General features: G+C 39.6%; 1 protein-coding gene and 1 pseudogene across 11 annotated transcripts in view; both read left to right on the forward strand.

The window, feature by feature from the left end:
* Positions 1-27,154, forward strand: part of ABI3BP (ABI family member 3 binding protein) — a 244,633-nt gene that overhangs the window by 59,649 nt on the left and 157,830 nt on the right. For all 11 annotated transcript variants that reach the window (XM_032299267.1, XM_032299257.1, XM_032299259.1 and 8 more), the window contains exons 2-3: positions 2,284-2,463; positions 25,928-25,996. In XM_032299267.1, coding sequence (XP_032155158.1) covers positions 2,284-2,463; positions 25,928-25,996 — 249 coding nt within the window. The remainder of the gene's footprint in view (positions 1-2,283; positions 2,464-25,927; positions 25,997-27,154) is intronic.
* LOC116565361 lies at positions 8,157-18,271 on the forward strand (annotated as a pseudogene).

Below are 27,154 nucleotides of genomic sequence, written 5' to 3' on the forward strand. Positions count from 1 at the left end.
TCCAAAGGCCTAATTGAATCATTTTCTGTGGTTATACTGAAGTTGTGCAGGCTGATTTTGGCTTGTGTAGAATAAATTCAGTGTGATGATGTTGGGGAGCACACGCTGTACAAAAGTGATGTATTTTGTACAATGTAAGTCTTTGTATTTGTACAATTTAAGTCTTTGATTAATGAGAAATAGAATGTGAATTATTAAGTTGGTAAATGCAGTCTTTTCAATAGTCAAAATATTTTTTAAATATTAAATCTTTGAGGAATAAAGAAATAACATAATTCAGGTTCACAATCCTTTATCTAAAACCCCTGGGGCCAGACATGTTTTGGAATTCAGGAATTTGGAGAGGAGGGTTAGGAAAGAACTAGGATGCCAAGAATACATATTACGTAACTTCTTTAATGGGGTCTTGATCAACACCGTTTAACGGAACACATTTCTCCAGTGAAACACATGAATAGTCACCCTAGCGGATGAAAGAAAGATTCAGTAGCCTCAGGATGGTTCTGACTGGGATGTGTAGCCAGATGAGCTTGAGAAAAATTTACAAAAAAAAATAGGAAAAAAAAAAAAAACCTACAAAGTTTTTTGATTTCTGAATTATGGGTAAAGGATCGTGGACCTGTATTACTAATCACTTGTTGAGCAATGACTACGCTCCAGCTTTAAGGTAGTGCCATTTACATTAACTGACTGAGACGGTTTGGCTCTATGTACCCACTCAAATCTCGTGTTGAATTGTAATCCCCGATGTTGGAGGTCAGCCTGGTGGAGGTGATTGATCACAAGAGTGGTTTCTAATGGTTTAGCACACTCTCCCTAGTGCTGTCTTGTGACAGAGTTCTCACAAGATCTGGTGTTTAAAAGTGCGTGGCACCTTCCCCTTCTCTCTCTTCCTCCTGCTCTGGCCATGTAAGGCTTGCGTGCTTTCCTTTTGCTTTCTGCCATCAAAGTTTCCTGCGGCCTCCCTTGCCATGCTTCCTATACAACCTTAGGAACCTTGAGCCAATTAAACCTCTTTTCTTTATAAATTACCCAGTTTCAGATATTTCTGTTTTTTTTGAGACGGAGTTTCGCTCCTGTTACCCAGGCTGGAGTGCAATGGCGCGATCTCGGCTCACCGCAACCTCCGCCTCCTGGGTTCAGGCAATTCTCCTGCCTCAGCCTCCTGAGTAGCTGGGATTACAGGCACACGCCACCATGCCCAGCTAATTTTTTGTATTTTTAGTAGAGACAGGGTTTCACCATGTTGACCAGGATGGTCTCGATCTCTTGACCTCGTGATCCACCCGTCTCGGCCTCCCAAAGTGCTGGGATTACAGGCTTGAGCCACCGCGCCCGGCCTACGCTAACCTTTGTAAATAACTCATCAAGCAGGAAAATGTTATATATCATGTAGAAACCAGGAAGATAAGGCAGGAATATCTTCAGTGGGTCGTCAGAGTCACAGAAGTGGGGTTTGAACCCGGTTCCTTCTGGCTCCAAAGGCAAAAGACAATGTTTCCTCACCACTGGGTCAAGACCTTTGGCTAGTGTGATTATTTGCCTCTGTTGCCTTAGCACTTAAAAAAAAAGTCTTGAGAATTTGATTAAGGTCTCTTTTCTCGTCCTTGACAGTCTCTCTGGGAAAGTTCATACAATGATCATTTATAAGTTAATGACACCCAGATGGGTCTGCACCCCCATCCTGAGTATCACACTTAGAAATCCCACTCACTACTGGACATCTCCACGTACTTCCAGATGTACTCCCAATGGAACTAATCATTTTCTCCTCAACCCTTCCCTCCAGCATTCCCTATTCTACTATTCAGTTACCCCTAAGACAGAAGCCTTTTTTTCTTCTCTCCCTTTCCAACTCTGTCTATGACTAAGACCTGTGGGTGTGGCACTGGAAGTCCTCATAGAGGAGACTGGGTGCTTTTGCGCTGTAGTAATTCAATTTTACCAACGAGAAAATTCAGGCTATTTCACCATACGCAGACAGTGTATATAAGGCAAAGGTTCTGACCAACTTTGAATAGCCAAAATAGTCCAAATCCCATCTACCTGCCCAACGATAAACTGCTAAGTATTGAACTGTAAGATACACTTTTTATTCTAGGCTGCTCTATGTTGTTAATCTTCATGTGAGGCATTTGGGTGCGTGTGCTGTGATACTGAGTAGCAAACTAGACAACATGGTTTCCAAGAACAATGCTCTAGCCTCCCACACTTGCTGGGAATTTGGGTAGGATGATAAAAAGGAGAAGTAACAGCCATTGATGTTTTCATTCCCATCGCTAGGTAAAAGGCCAAGCCTGAAAGTCCACATCAATACCACAAGTGACTCCATCTTCTTGAAGTTCCTGCGTCCAAGTCCAAACGTAAAGCTTGAAGGTCTTCTCCTGGGATACGGCAGCAATGTATCACCAAACCAGTACTTCCCTCTTCCCGCTGAAGGGAAATTCACAGAGGCCATAGTTGGTAAGGTGTTTGGGTATCGGGCTGGGAAGGAAAGGAGGTAAGAGGTGGTGGGTGGAACGTGATCTACAAATCTTGATGTCAAGAACTATTTCTTCTACGTCCTTAGCTTCATCAAATGGCAGCATTAAAAGTCATCTTCATACGTGTTGCAACTCACAGCATAATTCTTTACATTAAAAAACTATTTCATCCAGAAATAGTCATCTTCATTGACCCTGGTCATATAACTTAAAAATTCATAAGGAAAAAAATAGCTGAAATGTCTGGGATTAAATCTCTGTAACATATTTTACGTGTACTAGTTTTCCTTCCTGCTGTATCTTACCATCTTTTGATAGATTACAACTCCAGTGTCTTGAGTGTCTTTTCATGAAAAGCTACATTTTTAAAAGAGGAAATGTTTTATATTTTTAAAAACTTAGAGTATTTCAAAGAAAAAGATTAAAGTTTTTGTATATATTATACTATTTTATATTTCTTCAAAAATGTTTTAAATCATGTTAAAATGTAAATTGAGGATGTGGGTCACTTTTGAGTCTTCTCCAGAAAAATTATTTGCAAATAAAACCATTTAAGAATGATTTTTTTTTTTAAGCTGGGCACCGTGGCTCACATCTCTAATCACAGTACTTTGGGAGGCTGAGGTGGGTGGATCACTCAAGCTCAGGAATTCTAGAGCGGCCTGGGCAACATGACAAAATGCCCTCTCTGCAAAAAATGCAAAGCTAGGCATGGTGGTTCACGCCTTGTAGTCCCAGCTACCTGTGAGGCCAAAGTGGGAGGATCTCTAGAGCCCACGGAGGGTGAGGCTGCAGTGAGCCGTGATAGGAACACGGCACTCCAGCTTGGGCAACGGAGTGAGACTCTGTCTCAAAAATAAATAAATAAATAAATAGATAATTTTGAAAAGGATCCTCTATTGTTGTTCATACTTTTAAAGGCTTTCTGAATAGTCTAATATGAGGTTTATATTTTGTTTCACATCTAAGATTATTGCTTAGGAGCTTTCCTGTGGGTTTCAGAAGTGTTACCCTATAAATTCAATTACTTCATATGCGCTCTGATAATCTGCAGGGAATATTGAAGATGAATCTTTTTGTCCTGTAGCCTCTTGTTTCTCATAGAAAAGACTCAGTTGGACTTCAAAACCAGGCAACAGAATAATATTGCCAATTAAGCATCTAGACTAGATTTTACATAAGACAATCACTTTAAAGCAAACATACTAGTTTGTTACCAAAAATCTGAGAATTAAGCATTTCTGACAAATCTAATAACACTAATTTTGACTACAAAAACCACAAAGAAGTCTCCACTCCATTCACTCTTTACTATAAAAAGTGACTGGAAGCTGTGTGTTTGCTCCCACACAAATAGAAACAGATGCCGTATTACCCCTTTTTTCCCCCATTTATTTATTTTATTGCATTTTAGGTTTTGGGGTACATGTGTAGAACATGCAAAATTGTTGCATAGGTACACACGTGGCAGTGTGATTTGCTGCCTTCCTCCCCATCACCTACATCTGGCATTTCTCCCCTTGCTATCTCTCCCCAGCTCCCCACCCCCCACCGTCCCTCCCCTATTTCCCCCCAACTGACCCCAGTGTCATTGAGCATTAGGAGTCATATTTAATTTATGATAGTTTTTTTGTTATATAAATTGAAAATTTGGTCAGTTGTAAGCTCTTTTTCCATATGAGGTGAAAGTGTTCAGTCTTAAAGTAATAGTCAAATTATCACTGATAAAAAAAAATGTTCAGAAAACTACAGAAAGTTTGTTGCACAAATATTTTAACTTTTCACTGCTTCAATGATGAAAGTTGATTAAATAGACTAGGGAGACTTTTATTTATTGTGTTTCTTCTTTAAAGTTTTTTTATCGTGGGAAATTTCAGACAACTAAGGAAAGAGTATTAAAATAAGCCCTCATATCTCAGCATGCAGCTTGAATATGTATCACTGTTTTGATACATATTCGTGATACATATCTGAATATGTATCACTAATCTTGTTCTGTGTATTCTTTCATGCATACTATATTCATTGCATAACCAGTATTTAATGCATAACCAGGTATCACATTTCTTTATCTAAAAATGTTTCAGTATGCATCTCTAACAGATAAGAAATATTCTTGACCTCGTGATCCACCCGCCTCGGCCTCCCAAAGTGCTGGGATTACAGGCTTGAGCCACCGCGCCCATCCTGGTCAACATGGTGAAACCCCGTCTCTACTAAAACTACAAAAAATTAGCTGGGCATGGTGGCGCGTGCCTGTAATCCCAGCTACTCAGGAGGCTGAGGCAGGAGAATTGCCTGAACCCAGGAGGCGGAGGTTGCGGTGAGCTGAGATCGCGCCATTGCACTCCAGCCTGGGTAACAAGAGCGAAACTCCGTCTCCAAAAAAAAAAAAAGAAATATTCTTAATAACACTATGCCTTGATCACATTCTAACAATAATGCCATAATATCATTTTATACCCTAGTCCATATGTAAATTTCTCTGGTGATCTTAAAATGTCTTTTTAGAGTTGGTTTGTGTGAATCAGGATCCAAACAGGCCTATATGACACATTTGATTATGTCTTTTAAGTGTCTTTTATTCTGTAACAATCCTCCTACCTTCTCTTTTTAAATGTCATTGATTTCTAGATAAATTGGGTCATTTATCACAGGGAATGTCCATATTCTATGTGACAGAATACGGGACCGGTTGCTTCCTTTCTGTATTATTTGAGCTGGCTCCTCTATCCCCTGTGGTTCCTATGAAGATGTAATTAGATCTAGAGGCCGTATTAGCTTTGAATTCGGGGGAAGGCGGAAATGCGGTACTTAATAGGTGGTATTATGTATTTCCTAATGACTCAAAAAAGAGGTGCATAATGGCTGCCTGTCCCATTTAGTAATCCTAAGACTGATGTGTTTAGGTGGTCTTAGCCTGGTCTCTCACAATAAAATTCTCCATCAAATTTTTACCTAATGTTTTGTGTCTTTTGATGATCATTGCCCATATCTATTATTTTATTCAGGAGTTACAAAATAGCAATTTTCTCATTCTGTTATTCTTTCTGCCTATTTTAGCCAATGATAAAGAAGAAATTTCTTTCACCTGCTTTTTTATTTTCCATATATTGGTTTTATTATGTTGGTGCAAAAGTTATTGCGGTTTTTGCCATAAATTTTCATTGTTAAAAGTTGATGTCCTGCTTATTTACAAAGATGATCAGTATTTGCTGTTTTTTTTTTTTTAGGGCCAATAAGAATGCATTGATTTTTATATATCTAATGGGTTTTTATCAATATATCACCTATCTATGCCTTATGATTCCTTTGGTCTAGCCTGAATATGCTTGGTTATTTACTTTGCTTAACTATAATACTGAAAACTTCTTAAAGGCAAACTTATGTCTTATTCTTTGGTTATTCATATCACGATAATTTACATTGAGTAAACTGGCACTAAGTGTTTGTGCCACAGAATTGAATAGGCTTCAGTCTGCAGAGAATATTTGGGCTGGAGGAGGACATGAGAGATTGTTTAATCTAAGTCCTGTCATCAGGCAGGTAGCTATTTAAGTAATTTAAGGCAGATAAAATAGATCACTGTGCATCTCAAAGAACCTAAGGACAAAGATTCCATAACTCCTAGAAGGCTATTCCAATTCGTATTTTTAAAACTCTTACCTCATATTGTAGATCAATATGTTCTTCTTATTAATCCCTTTTCTCTTCTAGTATTCTAGTGGAAATGAAAAAACATTCCTCATACATATTTCCTTTTCCATTTTTCTTTAAGCCAAGGAATGCGTGTGCTTCCGCTTTTATTGCTTCAAAAATGAATTTTTGTTCCAAGTTAAATGTTAGTTTTTGGTTGTTTAAATTGGTTATTTATAGTCTTCCATGACTCTGTTTGCATTAGTTGCTCCTAATTGATTAAGCAGCCATAAATTAGTACCTGATGCTGCTAAAACAAATTAATACAAATTCAGTGGCTTCAAACATTACAACTTTATTTATCTAGCAGTTCTAGGTCAGAAATCCAACATGGGTCTCACTGAGCTAAAATCAAGGTGTGGGCAGAGCTGCATTCCTTTCTGGAGGCTCTGGGGAGAATCTGGTATTTTTGTCTTTTCCAGCCTTTAGAGGCTACTGCATTCCTCACCTCAAAGTCAACAGCAGTGGGCCACACCCTTCTCTCACATGGCATGACATGACATCACATCACATCAATCCTATCACATCAGTCACATCACATCACATCACATCAATCACATCACATCACATCACATCACGTCACCCTGGCCTCCTTCCCTGCTTTCCTCTCTACTTTTATAAATCCTTGTGATTGTGGTAAACTCATCTGGTTAATCCAAAATACTTTGCCTATTTTAAAATCAGCCAGTTAGCATAGTAACTCTGTCTGCAACCTCAATTCTCCCTTGTCATGCAACCTCACATCTTCATGGGTTCTGGGGGTTAGGAGGTAAGCAAGCTTTGTTGGGGGCATTATTCTCTCTACCACAAGCTGTCTGTTTAAGATTTGCACCTCTATTCTAGTCCCTTTCTGATATCAGTTTACTGTGTGATAAATCTCAACTCTGCTCATCTGTAGCAGGTGTATTTTTCACAGACAGGCTGCGGGCAGTTTAGTGTATTTATAACTATAAAGTGATGAATTAAAGTCCCTTGAGTGGAAAGTGCTATAAAAAGCAAAGAATTTTTATTTCTTTATGGAAAAAAAAAAAAAAAACCAGCATCACTTTCAGCTCCTGCTCTTGCTTTCTTTAGTAATAAGGTAGTGGTACATTTTTCAGTTGCATGCAACTATACCCAAACACAGTAAGCCTCAGTTTCAAAACAAATATTAAGTATCATCTAATCTGACACATTTAGTAATGTGTTTACCATCACTTTTCATTTTACCATTGAAATGAGAAGACGTTGATCATTCAGAAATATTCAAGCTAACATTTAGTGACCTGTGGACTAGGACTCCCTCTAAGTAATCATTTATAACCATTTTTACATTTACTTTAATATCTACCTATTATCTTTCTATTTATTAAGTATCGACAGAGATGTTTTCAGATCACTTACTGGTTTTCCATGCAAACGTAAACAAAATCCTCCTTTTGCCATTTTGGAAATTAATATTTATATGAAATTTCTATAAAAAAAATTGATCTAAGATTGTACTCTATGGCAGGGGACAGTAGGAAAAATACTATTTTCCCAGGTCACTATTAATAAATATTAATGGCCTCCAGAGCCCTGCCATGTTGTGATAAAACATGATTCACATTTAATAGGTCCTCTAGGTTCCCATATCTTTTTTATTTTTGACCCACAGCATGAATGTTCTCACTCCTGGTTAACGTTTTAAGTGTTTGCAGCTTTCTTTTACGATCAGCTGCTAGTAATTTTGCTAATCTCTAATAAAGCATTGACCTTTAAAGACTCATACTTAATGATGTTCTGTTGACAGCAGAAAACGCTTTAATCCGTGGCACCTGGAGAGGAAGACCCGCAGTCCATCAGTTATCTGGTGCACGCTGAAGAGTTATTTTAATATCCTTACTGCAGAAAAGGCTGGAGTTTAAAAATATATATTCACCATGACAAATTCTGACTGAAAATTTAGTCTTCCAATCAGGTGTTAGGGCTCCAAAGGGAGTATAATGGAGGCCCATAATGGAGACAAGCGTTTTAACTCTCACGTTCTCACAGCTGCTAACCCTCACACTCACTTCCTTAAAGGAGCGCATTTCTCACGCTCCGCACGGGCCTCTGAGTCACTCTCTTGTCTATGACTCCTCCAAGTAAGCTAGCTCTAGCGAGGAAAAGGTTGCAGTGTTGTTGCGCTGGAGATGCGCTAAGCTGAACTAAGCCCTGGACAAGAAAACTAAAATCTGTGTTTTGGGAAAGATTAGCCTTCACCTGAGAGGCGGCATGATATGGGGAAACAACACCTATTTACTTTTGAGTCAGACAGACCTGGGTTTAAATTCAACACAAGTCATTGTGGAACGGTTGTGGGTAAGTAGTTTAAATTATCTGAGTTTTATTCTTCTCATATATAAAATAGAGACGAATCTTTCAGAAGCATTGTAAAGACTACGGCTAAATCATATTAAAAAGCTAACAGAGATTCTGGCACGGAGTAGGCATGGTTTATAAATTTTGTCAGTTGCTGTTGTAACAAGCGGGGTGGCCTTGGGTAATTTACCTAACACTTTTGAGTTTTGTCTGTCTCAGTTGCGTTAACTCTCCACTAAAGTTCTGGCCAGCTCTAAGAAGTTAGTGCCTAGTTTGAAAAAGCTTGGTCTACGTGGCAGTTTTGTGGGTTTGTTTTACACTTGGGGGTGGAGAGAGAGTGTTGGTAAAATCGTAGTGGTAGATTGTTTCAGCAGAGCTGTTAGAAAAGTAGCCATACCCATTTATCATACCCAAGTATGTTTTTTTGAGAGAGTCAACCCTCAGAACAAGATTAAAAAACAAAATAAGTAAAATCTAAGATGGTGACACAGTAGCGCTGGTGTGCACACAGGTGTTTCCCAAAGAAGCTCTCTCTTCTTTCCTAGAACACAGACTTTGTGCCTTTGGTGAAGAGAGTTGTCAGGTGCCTCTTATAATTCCTGAGCTGTTGCCTCCCAAGGAAAATATGGTGACTCCCCCAGAAATGTATACCTGAAAAAGTCTGTCATCTCTAGATCTTACTTTTTCAATCTCTCATTTGAATTAAGCAAGTTTTTAGCAAGAAGATAGCGAAAATTTTGACCTGTCCAACTAAATAGATAAAAAATAAGTGCATGACACTTTTATTAATGATAGCAATTCTATTTCAGTGCATTTGGGCTAAAATTCAACCATCAGTTTACTATTTTGAAGTTTCTCTCTTTGTTTCACAGTGAAACAGTTTCAAGAATTTAAAAAAGTTTATTTACAATTGTTGATCCAGGTATGAATCGGTATAAGTTGTATGCTTGTACATTTTAATGCAATTTCTATTTCTATAGATTATTAGTACCATTTACAGTGTTTACCCTAATTTTTATATTTGTATAAACGGCAAGAGGAAATGCACAATTTTTCCTCTTTTATCGTGACAACCCTTGGCATTTCAGCTGTCCCCTTCTATTTCTCTATCATGAAAATGTTTAAGAATGCTCTATTTTTATGAAAGTGGGATGAAATCTAAAATAATGGAAATTGCTACTGTTTGTACACGGAAGGATAACTGTCACAAGATGAGTGGTTATGCATTCATTGGAGAAAAACAGAAGTAGAGGTTGAAAATAACTGAAGGAACTATATAGGGAGCTATATCGTGAATATAAAGAAGCTGGAAAAATAACTGATAAAAAAAAAAGAAGCAGGATGAACCAATAGGAGGAAAGGATGTAGTGCTGGCCATTGAAGCCAGCTGAGCGCTCTCTGCCTGGCAGAGTCCTTAGAGAGGTGGGAAGAGGCTTCGAAGGCAGGGAACGAGACAGCTGCCGGGAGTGGATATCAGACAGTCCCAAAACACAGATGCAAGATGTTACGCAGGGTTAAGTAGTAGTATTAGCTCTCTTACCCAGAAGGAGGATGAAGCCCTAAGAGTTTTAAACTTCCTCGGGCTACTCAGCTAGTATACGGCAGGTACCGGATTTGCAGCCAGGAAGTCTGAGCTCTGAGCCACTGTGTTCTGCTGCCTCTCAGAACTTGGGGAACTTGATCTGTTCTACAGGACAGAGGTCGTCAGTTCCTGATGTGTTGCTCCTGTAACGTCCTGTAAACAGTTATAAAGTGGGTGGGGGGATGTATTATGGCTACCTCCTCATTAAGGTTGAAATAGGTAAGCATCATTTTGTCCTCAAAGCTTGTTCCCTTCTTCCCTTCCTCCACCACCACCCTCTCTGCTTATTATGTGCTGTCCATCCGTGAAGTCCTACTTTATCTGCTGTCCACAAGGCCATTTCTGGCCAGCACAGACATTTCAGTCCCTCTCCATGAATATCCTGGAGACTTAGCATTTGCTTTTATCATTCTTAAGGTTAATCAATTGCTATTTGTTTTTATTTCTGTGTGTCTTGTCTGCCTCTACACTTCCCCCAAGTAGAAAACTCCCAGGAGCTAAGGATCCTAGGAGCCTTAGATTCCTTTTTACCCTCAATGTTGTCATTGATTTCAGAAAAATAATAAATGAATGAATGGATGGATGGATGAATAAATGGGAGAGAGGCAAGGGAAAGACCCAGAAAGTCTGCAACAGCTGTGGGTACTATTTAAGATTCTTCTCTTTTAAAACTATTTTCAAGATGTCATCTAATTCTTAGTTATTTCTTTGGAAATAGACTTACCACTTGGGAAGTATTTGGCTTTAAATCTTCAAGATGAGTCCAATTTTATTTTTTTTAAAAAAGGAATCCCAGAATTATATGATTTTTTTTTTTCTCCAAGGGACAAAATTTAGCAGGACTTAAGCTTCAAAGGGGATTTTTAAATAAATTTGCCTAATAGGTATCAATTTCTTAATAAATATATGCCATTGCTTAAATAATTCACCATAACTTTATACCAGAAAGCCACTGTTTGATAAAAGATGACCATTTCATCATGTTTTGGTAAAGATAACATCTTTTCAAAGTCCTGTTTTTTCTACTGGATTCAACTATGTTTTCATGGTCTGCTTGACTTCATCAAACGATAAACTGTCGCCAAGTGTATCCTTTCTTGGAAATACAATTTAAAGATTCACAGTATTTTAATATAAAGCACAATTTCTTCAAATGTGTTAAACAGTGCACTGAGATCAAATCTAACTTTTAGAATATCATTCTCGATTATATCTAAAAGTGTTTCCAAATGGCTAATGGCCCTTTTTGTCATGGGCCAAAAAGATAATATGGTCCCAGATGCATTGCAAAAGTCTTGCTTTGGAGAAGTGGTCTTAAGTGGAGAGCCAGCTGCCGGTAAAAGAATATTAAAGGGTTATCTGGAATAGATATAGAAGGTAGCATTTAAACTTTAGAATTTTCTTTCTTTCTTTCTTTCTTTTTTTTACATTTCAAAACCAAGGAACATAAACACGTCAACTTTCCTGATTACCCACAATATTTCCTTTTACATATTTTACATTCCATGGACACTCCGTGCTCTCTGACGCACGTGAGTCATACCAAGGGCTATGCTGTGAAGGCCAAGATAGGTTATATTCTGTTCTGTGTTGTTCCCTGGTTGTTTTTATTGTGTGTGTGTTACTTCTGTGTCATGTCTCACCAGCGAAAGAGTAAGCTCCTGAGGGCCAGAGCTGAGTCTCACCTTCCCTGGTGGGCTCCACAATCAGAATCAACATATTTACAGCTGTAATAACTGGCTACCCCGAGTTTGCTGGGGAGGACTCCCTGCCCAAATAAAAGTCCTATTTTTTCTACTTGTCTGTAGTCGGCCTACCACTCCTTGCCTGGTTGCCTATAGTAAAAATATCCAGGAGACAAAAATTATTCAACTGGGGTAAAAGGTTGACTCCACCCCAGTAGTAAAGTAACTATATACCCTGTTTAATCTGGTATTGTCATGGTTAACACCTGCTGCTGTTCTGATACAATCGATTGTGCTCACTTCCAATTGTACCCCAGTTTAGTTGAAAAACCTATATGCAAGCTATGTATGGGAGAAAGCCTAGAATTCTTAGCGCGGTCCCCAGATTTTTCACAATCTGATCCCAATGTAATAGCCCAGCCTTTTCTCTGCCGCTGGGGATGCTCTGCATCAAGAAAAGAGACAAAAATCAAGGGTTGGGGGCGCTGCCACTGCTGTGTTTCATTCTCTGGGCTGGGCGCATAGAGAGTCAAATGCTGGAGTGGCAGTTCTTATCAACCTGTTAGCTGACGATTTAATATTTTTGAGCACTTACAATGTGCTGGGCTAAGAGCTTTATGGAAATGGGTTATTATTAAATCCTTACAGCAACCCCACGAAGCAGGTACCATTAGCATTCTCTTTGTCCCACTGAAGACAGTCAGTCCCCAAGGGGTTAAGAAATCTACAAGTGGCAGGCTGGCTCCAGGGCCTGTGGATCTGCCCATAATGCCAAAGTGCTTTTCTCCATGGCCTGTAAGTGTCCTGGCACTCTTGAAGTCAATGTTAAAAACTCATCTTGTGTAAATTATTCCTGACTCCTCACCCCTACATGGAAAAGCTGACAACACTCAAAAAAAAAAAAAAAAAAAGATTTTGCTGATTTGAAGCCTTTGACTTTGGATACTGTCTGAATGCTAATGTGACCTGGTTTTATAATTTGAACGAAATATCCAAACGAAATCTTGATGAAGAAAAATACCCAGACACACTTCCTGTGGCGATAGCATGAACAAAGAGGCGAATTCACTGGAAAATGTGTGTGTGCCAATGTACAGTCTCTACTTCAAAATCAAGCCTCGCCAAGCCTTAAACCAGTTAACAGACAACACCCTACACTAAACTTCTCAGCGGGGTGCACATATAAAACACAGGCAAGGAACAAACTACAGGCAATAAAGCCAACAATTTTAATGCCTAACTGGTCTGCTAAACCAGAAAAGGATGTGGCAAGTGGGTCAGGGAAATCGTTTTTAAATATTTGTGGTGTTGGGGAGAGAATTTGTCAGAGCATGCGAGTGAAGTAGGGTTAGTCTGGGACAGTGGTTGAAGGAGATGCTCCGACTCTATGCCAGGACCACAGGAAACGAGGTGACCTGGAACCTCAGCGTTGTGGTCGGTATGTGGGCACTGGAAGTGGAAGGGTCATGAAGCCTTGCTGGCTTCATGATCAGATGACCAGTGCACTTAAAGGGCCTTGCATTCTAGGTTCAGTGCTCTGCTGTCACTATCATGAATTCTTAAGAATTTTATCTTTGTTTTATTTTGTAAGTGAGGTCCAATGGGATGACAGAGCAGGTGTGGAGGGCTTGGAGCCTGGGCTCTTGTGCTCGGCCTCCCAGCCCCTCCCTTAGTTTGCTTCTCAACCGGCTTGTCCTCCAGCCCTGGTGTCCCTGCTACTTGGCTGCCTTCCACTTCCCATCCCTCTTCAGTGACTTCAGCTGCCCTCCACCTCCAGCAGGGACTTGGGTGTGCCCACCTCCGTGACAACATCTGGCAGGACATGGTGGCAGCAGTCCTTGCACACTTTGGCAGTGGCACTGTGCATTAAGTAGGGCGTTTGGTGGCACCTGCATGAGGTACAGTGTGTCCCAATGCAGGGGTGGCAATCCCTTGGCGGTCCATGAATTGGGTTGGCAGACCTGTGGGGAAGGGAGATGGACTTTTCTCCCCTGGAGGGTGGGCTGGGGGATAAGGGTAAAGCACTTTGATCTTGATCCTGGGACTGCTACTGGAGGGAGATAGTAAGTGGAGGGCAAAGGGAGTGGGCTGAGGGTCTGCACTTGCCTGCAAAGCGCAATATTAAAAAGCAAATAAACATCAGGACAGATCAAGACAGATGGTGGAAGAAAGCAAAAGTTGCATGTTGTGTCTTCCATGGCACTCTTTTGCATCTGACCCTGCAAATTATATAGTCAGCCTTGAGTGAAATGCATTTTTTTAACAGCGTCGCCTCTCCAACTCTCACAGAACGAAAGTAAAACTCCGAGAAAAACTCCAATAATGTCTTCCTCAATGGATTGTCTTGAAAACAGCCCTCTGTCTGGAAAAAGTGCATGCATCACCTCTTCCAGACAACCTTAGAAAGCTGGGGATGGTGACCACGTGTGGCAGAGTCGTTGAGAGTGGACATTACTGGAAAGAGACTCCTTCTTTCCCCCTTTGACCTTGTCTTCCTCCCGTCCCCCTTCCCCACGTGCCCTTTCCCCATCAAGGCCGCATTCCCATCTCATGTACAGAGGTTCCACCCACTCTACAGTGAGCTGTTGAGGGGCTGCTTCTCACTGCTGTTACCAGTTCCAGGCAATCCTCAGCAACCTCTCTTGTGACGTCCGCACCAACACATCCCTTCAGAACAGGCCTGTGAACCTTCTGGAATCTTAGCAGTGGCTGCTGTTCTTAGTCATTTTTGCGCTCTTGCTCTGTGGAATGGCTGGCTGCACTTCTGTGAGTAGTTTAACCTGCAGTGTTAGCCGGCCAGGGGCCCGTTCCCCCAGACTGCATCTTAAAGACTGAGAGAAGCCAGAGTTCTCCAAGCCGTGGGGCATAACAGGGTATTCTGTCAAACTGGGTGTGGGTTCGTTATTCAACAGATCTTGTAATGTTTAATGGAAATAATTACTGAATAGTGTAGGATTTGCTTTAAAATTTGCTCTCCAATTATTTCTCAGGCAAAGAAGGAAAAAAGTTTTTTGTACCGCATGAAAACGTAGGCTTTTTCTGAGGAAAAAAACAAGTCCTACAAATAGGATTTATTAAAGACTAATTGTCTGATGACTCGTTTTTCAAAAAGTATTTTTGTTTGTGCCGATTGTGCTATTTCTCAACCCTCTAATTACTATTTTTTTCCTTTCTGCCTGCAAAGCCTTGGGCTTCATTCATTATTCTGTCCGCAGGCATTAAAGGGGTAGAAGAACAGATTGATTCATTCTTTCAGAACATGTTTATTGAGCAGTTTCCAGGTTTGGAGGTACATGATAAACAGAGCATGAACTGAAAGCCTGGCCCAATCCAGAGGGATCCTCCACCTACTGGGCTTTCTCCAGGGGCTTAGGAATACTCCAAAAGGTGGAGGACTTCTATTTGTGATGCTCCATAATTCTATAGACATTCTTTTTTATGTTTAAGGGAAATGTGCTGGTAATCTACTGAGTGATGTATTAAAAATTACTAATATTGTATATTAGTCGATTATATTGTATTAGGAAAGTTGGTACAACACTGACATTACTTCTGCTACTTTGTATCCTATTTGGACTTCAAGCCGCCACGAAATTTTGTAAAGCTACAACTTAGCACACACCTAAGCAGACAGCAGGATTTCCCCAATTTTCTGGGAAAATACCCATCAGTGTTTTTCTAGAAGTGACACCCTCCCTCCTGAAAGAACATTAGTGATGTTCTTGAGTTGGTCCTGACATTCGGTTGCTGCTGTTCTGGCTTTTCCCTATGTAGCTACTTCAGGGTCACTTAATCATCATGGATGGGTGGGTTTTCTGTAGTCATTATTGATTCTGACCTGTGGAGTGATGGCATCTGTCACATCAACAATATTGGAGCCCATCATTTTCCAGCAATGGTCTTCAGGGTGGATGTGGATACAGCTCAGTTATGAATCATTTTTATACCCCGTTGCTGAGACCAGTTTGCTGTTGTGGTGTCAATTTGGTTTTATGACTCAGTTCTTTGTCACGGGAATGGGAGAATGGGTGGTGTGGGTGGGGCGCAAAGCTGGTCCCCCTGCTGAAACTTAGAACTACTGGTAAGTAGCCTTTCGGTAAGTGAGGAGACAACAGAATTCTCCTCTCCTTCTACGTTCCAGCTCCCCACAGGACTGCCCAGCTCTGCCTAGACTGACTTCTTCAGTGGGGCTCCCCTTTCTCTTCTCCCCTTTACCTACCAACAGGCCAGGGAACCCATCTACAGCAGGGGGCAGGGGCAACTGAAAGGGAGCCACAGAGCCCAGGGCGCTGGTGAGCTCTTTGTGTACCTGCTCCACAGCCACACTTAGGAAGCCCCTTTTTTGAGAAGCAATTAGTGAGTGAGTGAGTGGAACTCCCTGCTGGAGCTTAACAGACAGCAATATTTCTCAAGGGTGTTTTTCAGGCAGACATTACTCAGGGTGAGTGTCGATGAAATGCATTACCAGAGCTGTTGACCCCATGTCAAGAGCTAGAGGATGCTTAAGTCTAGATTGTATTCACTCTGGTCTGAGTATATCTAAGTGCAGCTTGTGGACACCTACGGATGCACATCAGAATTGACAATATTTCTTTTGCGGGGATTTCTAGGGGCATAATTTTTTTTTGAAATTCTGTGGGTGATTTTATTCTTTTTAGGGGTCTCAGGATGTGCCACACTGGCTTCTAATAAAAATAATTACCTTATTTCATCAAATTCTAAAGCATCTATAACTGTAAATCAGTCCACTATTTTATATAAAACTAAGAAACAAGTTGTAAGTAATGGTGCTGCTCTTGTATCCCTTGAGGCTTTTATTTTATGCTTCCTTTGACTCACTGATGAGTGCATTTTATGTTATTTGTTGTTTTTATAAGAGGAATCATTTCCTTTTGTGAAGATAGGTCTCATGCAGCCTGAGGCGGCAGCAGCACAGAGGGTAAGAGCAGGTGCTCTCAGGCTTCGTGCCGGCCAGCTTGCCTTGCAGCACCGCAGCACGGTCTAAGACTCAGAAGGGTTTCTTCTTGGGGAAGTAAAAGGTGAAGCCAAGAGTAGCATTACTGATTCCCAAATGGATGACGATGAAGTTGTTTATACAACTGACCTTCAGAAATAGATTCCATGCTTTTTAAAGATTTTCTAATTCCTCAAGTGAAGCGAATGAGCAAGCACTGAAGAAAATAGGATCAGATGTCAAAAGGAACGTGGTAGGTTGGTACAAACTCCATCAACATTCAGATCTAGTCGTGATGTTTAGAGAGGCTGCTTCACACTCGCAGGAGCATTTTTTTTTTTTTTCTGTTTTCGTTTTGCTCGTGAAAAACACAACCTTGCTTAAGGCAAGAGCATTTTTCAAACCAAGAACTTGTTCTTCTGCTATTATAGCACCAAGTATAACAGACAGCTGTTTTACTCATTGACTGAAACATGCCTTATATAAACCTCAAAAAGGACTTTTTCACAGGGTACCTTTTGCGGTTGCCACTCTGGATATTTCTGAACAACTAGGTTATAAAACTGTATCAGGTTCCCATATGCGCCCTGGTTTTGGTCAAGCAGCAAAAACACAGAGCTCTAAATTTTTTGAAGAAAATGGATCCTTAAAGGAGGTACACAAGATAAATGAAATGTATGCTACATTACAAGAGGAATTAAAGTATATGCAATAAAAGTGGAAGACAGTGAACAAGCAAGACATAAACTAAACAGGTTAAAATGAGAAATTGAAAAAAGGAGAGGAGCACAGAATCAGGCAGCATGAGAGAAGAACATCTAGAAAGACCCTCAGGAGAACGTTTTTCCTTGTCAAGCATTGCAGACCTTTTTTCCAGATTCTAAATTTCTTCATTCATGTGTTATGTCTTTAAAAGACAGACATGTTTCTAAAAGCAGCTGTAGCAAAAACCACCACCTCGATGTGGTAGCCAATCTGATCTTCACGGTAGAACACACTGACATTCCTGAAGCTAATCCAGCTAGTACACCACACATACTTAAGCACAAAGCCTTAGATGACAGACGGCAGGTCAAGAGATCACAGCTGTTAGAGATGCAAGACAAACCATCTAAAACAGATACTGATAGTAGCAACCAAGAAAAAGGGTCCACAATGAGCAGCCCAGAAATTGACGAAGAGATTGAGAAAATGAAGGGTTTTGGTGAATATCCAACCATCTCCTCCATTTTGATCCTTTTAACCTAAAAGGAGATTTTTTTTTTAATTTGGCTGATGGGTAAAGCCAAACATTTCTGTTGTTTTTACTACGTTGAGCTACTTGAAGTAGTACAGATAAGTTCGTTTATTTTTACTATGTTCACTTGTTTGCAGTAATCCATAGATAAGTCTTGGCTTGTTTATTTTATACAGTGCTTTTTTGAACATCAGATGCTTTTATTTTAAAATCTTTTTTCACATTGTACTAAGTTGTTGAGGGAAAGGCTTACACCGATTCATTCTTTACAATTGGAAAAGTGAGGCTGGACCCAGTGGCTCACACCTGTCATTCCAGCACTTAGAGATGACAAGGCAGGAGAATTGATCAGGGCCAGGAGTTAGAGACCAGCCTCGGCAGCAGAGTGAGACCCATCTCTGTTGAAAAAGAGAAACAATTGGAAAAAGCAAGAATAGAAAAGAAATAGAATTTCTTTTCACAATGTAGAAGGAAATTGATATGAAAATTTAGTTTTTATCTAAGTCATTAAAATTCTCAGGTGATAATTTTTTAGAAGTTGCCAGATAAAATGCTGGATATCATGCAATAAATTTGCAAAGTAGTGTCTAAAATTTAAATTTGTCCTATTTTTGTATTTGCTAAATCTGGCAGCTTAATTATGACACAGTATCTCTCCCCTAGTTTAGAGTCCTTTGCACAAAATTTAGCAAATCCACAATTTTGAGCACCGTACAAGCCTGGTAATCCAGTGTGTTTGGGATAGGCCAGTGGGACTCAGAACTGATACATACATACATAGATAAGAATGTCTGTCACATTCAATGTCCTTATTGTGTATAAATCATCTTTTTTATAGTTTATATATATATATATATATATATATATATATATATAATTTTATTGCACTTTAGGTTCTGGGGTACATGTGTAGATCATGCAGGATCGTTGCATAGGTACATATATGGCAATGCAGTTTGCTGCCTCCATCCCTCCTTCACCTATACCTGACATTTCTCCCCATGTTATCCCTCCCCAACCTCCCTACTTCTCCCCTGCTGTCCCTCCCCTAGTCCCCCGCAATAGACCTGAGTATGTGATACTCCCCTCCCTGTGTCCATGTGTTCTCATTGTTCAAAACCCGCCCATGAGTGAGAACATGTGGTGTTTGATTTTCTGTTCTTGTGTCAGTTTGCTGAGAATGATGGTTTCCAGATTGATCCATGTCCCTACAAAGGACACAAACTCATCATTTTTGATGGCTGCATAGTATTCCATGGTGTATATGTGCCACATTTTCCTAGTCCAGTCTATCATCGATGGGCATTTGGCTTGGTTCCAAGTCTTTGCTGCTGTAAACAGTGCTGCAATGCACATATGTAAATCATCTTTTTATGAAAAAGACACTGCTGGTTTGAGGATAGGCCTGCCCTGGAACACTCTGTCCTCCTGTGACAGCACCCCTGTCCGTTCCAGTGTAACATTTCTGCTAAGGGATGATTCCTTAACCAGCCATACTTAATCTGCTAGGCAGAAAATCATTCTGAGCAGTCTTAACTCCATTCAGTTGAATGTTATATTGTTGTATGAGCTATTGGGGGACCAGATATAAGTGACAATCACACAGAACCACTTTTATTCAACATACATAAAATGTAATGAGTGTTAACACTTTAAATAAGTATCTGCTTTTGGACATTGACTGGTATAGAGGCGGAGTGTCATTCTTTACCTCACTCCTGAAACACTTTTCTATCGAAAGGTTGCTTTGAGTCAGTATTGGCACCATACAACCACTTACTGTAAAATAAGTTTTGTTGTTGTGTTTTTTGTTGTTTTTTTGTTTTGTTTTTGTTTTGTTTTGTTTTTGAGACGAGTCTTGCTGTGCCACCCAGGCTGGAGTGCAGTGGCACAATCTTGGCTCACTGCAGCCTTCACCTTCTGGGTTCAAGTGGTTCTCCTGCCTCATCTTCCTTAGTAGTTGGGATCATAGCCATGCACCACCACACCCGGCTAATTTTTATATTTTTAGTACACACATGGTTTCACCATGTTGATCAGGCTGGTCGTGAACTCCTGACCTTGTGATCTGCCTTCCTTGGCCTTCCAAAATGCTGGGATTACAGGTGTGAACCACTGTGCCTAGCGTGTAAAATAAGTTTATTGGTGGGAATGCAATAGAATTTATTCCTGATATCTGATATTATGAACTTTAGGGTTCATGAGATGCACAGGATCCTTATATGTAACTGGCATAAACCCTGTAAAGAGAGAAAGTTCTTGACAAAAGATTAAAAAATATATAAAGTTGTGAAGATAGTACAGAGAATTCCTGTATATTTTACGCCCAATTTTTCTATCATTAATATTTACATTAGTATGGTATGTCACAACTAATAATTCAATAATTGTACATTATTAGCTAAATACTTTAATTTCCTTAGTTTTTGCCTAAGGTCTTGTTTTCCATCCCATACAGGATCCCACATTACATTTAGAAGTTGTGTCTCCTTAGGCTTCTGCAGACAGTGTCAGTTTCTCAATTTTTTTTTTTTTTACCTTGACAGTTTTGAGGTGTCCTGATTAGTGTTTGCAGAACATCCTTTAACTTAATTTTTTATTGTTTTTTTCATGGTTAGATGGGGGTGTGGTTTTGAGGAGGAAGATATCTATTACTTCTAAAAAACATATCAGAAGTAAGCTAAAAACAAAGTAAAGGTTAAATTACTATGAAATTTTCTCATGTTGAGATTCCTTCTCTTCTACTTCACCCTTCAACTCCATTATCAATAGTCTTTTTATTTATTTATTTTTTACCCAGTATGATTCTCTGTGCCAGCAAGGGTCTCTGTTTAGTAAAGGAGGATCATACATTTGATTTAGATGTTTTAAGATAAATTTTATAAGTATTCCACTGAATTCTTATTTATTCAGAATTAGTATTACATTTTTGTCAATTGACTTTTCAGCACCTGTGGAAATAGGCTTCCTTTTTTTTTTTCTTTATGTTACATTCCTGGGATAAACTATAGTTGGTTAATTATTATTTTATTATGTGCTGTCGGATCCAGATTCTGATTGGTTTAAGGTCCTGTCAGTATATTTTTAGGATTTTTTCATCAATATTTATGAATGAGTTTGGTTTGTAATGTTTATTGCAAAATGCTTGCATTTTGGAGCCTGTGATGCTTGCTGTAAAGATTTTTTTAAACGTTTTCCTCCTTTGTAATATGTCCTTAGACTTTGTAGAACCCAAATTCTGCTTTCTAGAAATCATCACTGTTACTAATACTTAATCCATACTTTTTGTATTAGGCATTGTTAAAGTTGTTTGTTTGTTTGTTTGTTTTTTCCTAAGACAAGGTCTCATTGTCACCCAGGCTAAAGTGCAGGGGTGCAATCTCAGCTCAGTGCAATCTCTGCCTCCCGTGCTTAAGCAATCCTCCCACCTCAGCCTCCTCAGCCTGGGACTACAGTTCCCCACTATAATGCATGGATAATTTGTGTATTTTTTGTAGAGATGGGGTTTTACCATGTTGCCCAGCCTAGTGTCGAACTTCTGAGCTCAAGCGATCTGCCCACTTCGGTCTCCCCAAGTGCTGTAATTACAGCCTGAACCACCTGCTCACCTTTTGTTACAGCTTTAATTATCTTTAAGAAGCTTTTGAGACTAGGCATGATTTTTCCTACTTTGCAGGAAACTGAGGCACACAGAGGTTAAGTACTTTTACTTGTACCAGTTTGTATGTAGCTGCATAGGATGTAATGTTTCCAGAGTCGGTGCTCTTATGTCCAGAAATTTTGTTTAACAACAACAACAAAAAAAAACTGTTAAACATGACAAGGGCCTTTATCAGACCTCCTTACCTAATTTCTTTTAGGATTATCTTGGTTTATTTCGTGTTTCTTTTGTAGACACTTTAATGGCAAAAAGTTTGCATGGGAGAACTCAGCTTCTCTGTGATGACATTCTGAAGCAGGAAGGCTTGCAATGCAGGCGTCCTCTAATGCAGGCAGACCCAAATGTGAAAATTGGGATTTATCAAACTGCAATAATAAAAGTATTACTAAAAAATTAGTACTTAACAAAATATTTAACGGATTTTTTTTCTTTTCTTTTTTGAGACAGAGTTTCACTCTGTCGCCAGGCGCCAGTCTGGAGTGCAGTGGCACTATCTCAGCTCACTGCAATCTCCGTCTCCCGGGTTTAAGCAATCCTCCTGCCTCAGCCTCCCAAGTAGCTGGGTTTACAGGTGTGCACCACCACACCCAGCTAATATTTTTTATTTTAGTAGAGACGGAGTTTCACCATGTTGACCAGGATGGTCTTGTTTTCTTTACCTCATGATCCACCCACCTTGGCCTCCCAAAGTGCTGGGATTACAGATGTGAGCCACCGAACAGTAGATTTCTTTAAGCAGTAAACTGTGCCTATCTTCCACTATGGGACATTGAAAATATTAAGCAAATTAGATTTAATTAGTCTGCAACATTGTATAGAGTTAACTATTAGGAATAGAAGCTTTGTTAAGGTAACTGCATTCTATACAACTTCTCCTAAATTGACACTTTAATTCTATATCTTTCTAAATGAAGTAATGCATATTGGCAGAATTTCAATCTACAATGTATATATTCCAGGCTACTATAAATCCGCAAAGAATTTTTTTGTACAGAACAGAAACAGAAATCCTACTCTTTAGTTTTATTTTTCCACACCTGTGTCCCCAGTAGAGCACAAAGACTCCAAAAATACATGTATGTTGGAAATATTTAAGGAGCAGTAGGAGCCAACATGTGCACTCAGGTAATGGCATCTGTTCCAATTTGTAATTGGCTGTAACAGCCTGTGTTTTATGCAAAATGACTGCAGTCATAACAAAAGGAATTTTTAAATTGCTCATATAACCACGTCTTGGATCATGGCACTCTCTTTGGCTTCTGTATGTTATTTCTCTAGTGTTTCAAGTCTTTTTAAAAAAACAAAAACAAAAACATGTAGGCATTAGGCATAATTAATCCGTATCAAGAAAGAATCTAAAAGGTTAGCTCTAAGAGACTCTGCTAGAGTGAGAACAATTTAGGAAAACTAGGGGGTTTGTTTTCTAAAGTGAATTTCTGAGATTTATTGAGAGTAGTTTGTAGACTTGCTTACTATAGTTACATAATTTGCAGGGCCAAGAACAAAATAACACTCAGGGCCCCTAGTTCAAGAACGTGAAAAAATTGATCTTAAAGATACTAAAATATAAAGCTTTTTCCTTTGTGTGGTTTCTCCTTTTATCACAATGTGATTTGATGTCTTAGTAAAGAAAAATTTAAATTTAAAATTATTAGCATGAAGCGTACTTTGCATCTTTATATTGTGCAATCCCAGATTTAAATGCAATTGTAAGAGCCTTTAACTTGTAAGCGAAATTACTGAAATTGCAAAGTTTGTATTTTGCACTTTCTACATATATGCATATGTATTTTGTTCCAACCAGAATAGTGGAAATGCTGCACAACACTAATTCAGCTGATTATTTCACCTCTTGATATGTGCACATTCTACCAACACTCTTCCTTCGGCTTATTTCTGAATGAGGAAGAATTGAAAAGGAAGTATGGGTTTCCCTATCTTTTTCTTTTCTCCTTTATCATTTTCAGCCTAAGAGGATGGCTAATCCATGAGTAAGAAAGGATATGATAGGGTTTCTTGGTCATTTGTATTTCTTAAAATGCCCTTGCTTGCTTTCTGCATCTAAAGCAAGGTCTGTTTCGAATGGGAAGTACAGCCTCTCACAGGTCTGGGTGTCCCCCTCCTTACCCCTTTACTGAATGGTAAATGTGACATACTCACCTCTTTCTATCTTTTGAGTCTTGCTGAACCCCCACACATGATGGTTCCTTTGGAGTTATGTGATAATGGATATGTCCAATGCCATAAATGCATGGGGAGGCAAGGAAATGCAGACGTGCATGTTGCTCCTGTTTCTTCCACTCACGTGCACGCTCCATTGTCCCATCAGCCTTTCCTTGCAAAACACAAGTTCAAAGATAAAAGTATTAAGAATTTCAAGGTGGTTACAGCAGGACTTTAAACCAAGCATGGGGTCTTCTGAGCATGGGGCCCATGTGACTGTATATGCTATATGCCCATGAAGTCAACCCTTCCCCAGTTATCTTGTCTTCAAATTGAGGTGATAATAGTAGTCCCAGGTTGGATTGCCATAAGAGTAATTGGGCCGAGCGCAGTGGCTCACGCCTGTAATCCCAGCACTTTGGGAGGCCGAGGCGGGTGGGTCCCGAGGTCAAGAGATCGAGACCATCCTGGTCAACATGGTGAAACCCCATCTCTACTAAAAATACAAAAACATTAGCTGGGCATGGTGGCGCGTGCCTGTAATCCCAGCTACTCAGGAGGCTGAGGCAGGAGAATTGCCTGAACCCAGGAGGTGGAGGTTGCGGTGAGCCGAGATCGCGCCATTGCACTCCAGCCTGGGTAGCATGAGTGAAACTCCGTCTCAAAAAAAAAAAAAAAAAAAAAAAAGAGAGAGTAATTAAGTTATGGATATAAGGTTCTGGATATAGTATCCTGCACTTAGAAAGCACTCAGTACATGGTAGTTTATTGCTGTATATCTCAGAGAAAATCAGGAAATGGTTATTGCATTCCAGCTAGGAACGTTGTTTATTTTGTTTGGGTCCAGCATTCTTTCTATGAGCCCCACCAAGCAGGATGTGCTTTCAAACACTCAAGACACAAACAGAATGAATGCTCCTTTATCTGCATGGTGGCGGGAGGCAGCCGGACAATAATCAGGCAAAGCTCTGAGGTGCGTTTATCAGGCTGCCTTGGTTACTTTAGTTGGCGGTAATGACTGCAGCAGGCTCTAGCCAATAGTGTTGTGTAAGGTGTCCAGAAAAAGACAAAGGTAAAAGTTATGAAGAGAAGTTGACTTGCCAGGTTGTCTCCATCTGAAAATGAGGTCAGCTCTGCAAAGCCTTGGGCAGGAAGGCCTCTGCTCCAAACTCATGGAGGGGAGACATTTGAACCCAGGATGAAAATGAAACAAAGATAGGAAGTCTGCTTGAGTGAGAAGGGGTGAACTCTGGCTGACCACAGCATCCAAATGAAATTTCTTACAGAATGAGTTTCAGGCTTTAAAGTTGTGGAGAAACACTGTAAAGAATACTCATCAACCCATTAATCCAATAGAGCTGCTTATAAAATGCTATTTCATAAGACCAGAATATATTTGGTTTATTTACATATGTGTAACCGATCGTTCATCTTGGAAAGGTCAATTTTTTAAAATTATTTGATAATTTGTTAGCTCCTTATTGAGTTAGCATATGCCGAATGCTTTAATATAATTTTATTTAAAGCTTAAATATCTTGAGATTCCCTATTTACGTTTCCTTGAAATACATTTAAAATCAAAATTATACCAGCTTATACATTGTGGCTCTTTAAAAATTGCTCATTAAAAATGACCAGCTATGAAAGCAGGCTGTTAAATTACATAAACAGCATACAAATTGGGAAGGACATTATAAATATTCCTGTTCCCATGAAAGTGACTGATTTCAGCTCATACAGGTGAGACTTACGGTGTCCTGTGCAAGTGGAATTTTTCCTTTTCTGGTGTTGAATTATCAGGCTTGGCCATCCGTGAGGAACAGACTAACAGAATGGACATAATCTTATCTTTGCAGAGAAAAGAACTGATGAAAACAGGATTTAAAATCTATGTATAGCCTGATTCTTTTAAGACTTCTCCCTCACCCTTGCCTGTTTGGTTTGGAAAATCTGGATTTAATTTTTGTTTTAATGACTTAATAGACTTCTCAGGAAGTGTTAACTTTCGGATTAGTGGGTCCTCTCACTCCCTGGAGCTGCAGTTACGGAGGATGACTCAGGGAATGCTGAGTCAGGGTATGGGTGTGCTGCCTCCAATGCCAGTTATTGAAGGGTTTTTCTGATAAATAATGTTATTGTTTCCAGATGCAGAGCCGAAATATCTCATAGTCGTGCGACCTGCTCCCCCTCCAAGTCAAAAGAAGTCATGTTCAGGTATAGTCCTTTGCATTTTTTTTTCTTTAATTTGAACCATGATTTTTCATCTCTTTTGGACCCGTGGAGACCAAATGCCTTGGGAAGCTTTAGGAATGTAGAGGAGGTGTCGGCCATGGGTCAACAGTTTACCCTGTGGAGAAGAAACACAGCCTGGCTGGGATTTCCTCCTGATGCCACCACTAGCAAACTGTAGGGAATTACATAAGTTATTGAACGTCTCTACTCCTGGATTCTGCTGTGTTATAGGGTTGTTGTTGAGGATTAAATGAGTGAATGGCAGTGCCTGACCTGTAATCAGTGTTCACTTGGGGTTAGCCTGTTCCTATTTTGCAGTGTGTGAACTCATGCTCACTATTGTGCCTTTCAGGTATTAAAGGAAAAATTTTATGTCTCACCTTTTCTTAAGGAGACTGTTTACATTTTAAAAGGTAACTCATGTATGTGTGCTAAATAGATCAGCACATAGGTTTTATTTACTCCTTATCTCTCCCTTCCAAACCTCTTCAATTCAATAAAGGAAGGTGTTCTTTCATAAAATAAAAATAATAGCAACACCCATGTTTCCAGGCCTGGGAAGACTTGAAATAGGAAAGTGGATATATAAATAAGTAAGCAGAAACTTTCTACATAACTAAAGATTAAAATTCTATGTCATCTAATTTCACTACCAAAACTACTACTCAGGTCAAATAATATAGCGGCCATTGTCATAAGAAAGAAGCTGTGAATACACTTTTTCCAACTGATGTTGCGCCTTCCTAACTATATACAGAGTTCATCACAACATTTTGCTTTTGTTTTTCTAATGTGAATGATCTCTGAATAATTATTTCCAAAGCATGTTCACCTTTTATGGTACACTAGATAACATGGAATAAAAGGATCTTTTTTGTTTGTTTGCTATATTTTTCTAGAGGAATAAAATGGGAGAGAGAGCACTCAGCTTTTCAACTGTACTGAACGAAGGGGCCCTTTGCAGCCCTGTATTCGGTCTCCTAGATGCATCGGCCTGAGCCTGGTTGCCAGAAATCAGTTGCCACAATTCCCTCCCCTCTTCTGTTGATTTTTCCTTCTTTTAAGACTAGCATTCAATGGTCAAGCATTTTGAAAAATACAAATTCTTTTTCCTGGCCTCATCGATCATCTCAAAGCAAA

This window comes from Sapajus apella, unplaced genomic scaffold, assembly GCF_009761245.1.
Source record: "Sapajus apella isolate SASKATOON/1434 unplaced genomic scaffold, GSC_monkey_1.0 scaffold40, whole genome shotgun sequence".
NCBI classification, from domain to species: Eukaryota; Metazoa; Chordata; class Mammalia; order Primates; family Cebidae; genus Sapajus; species Sapajus apella.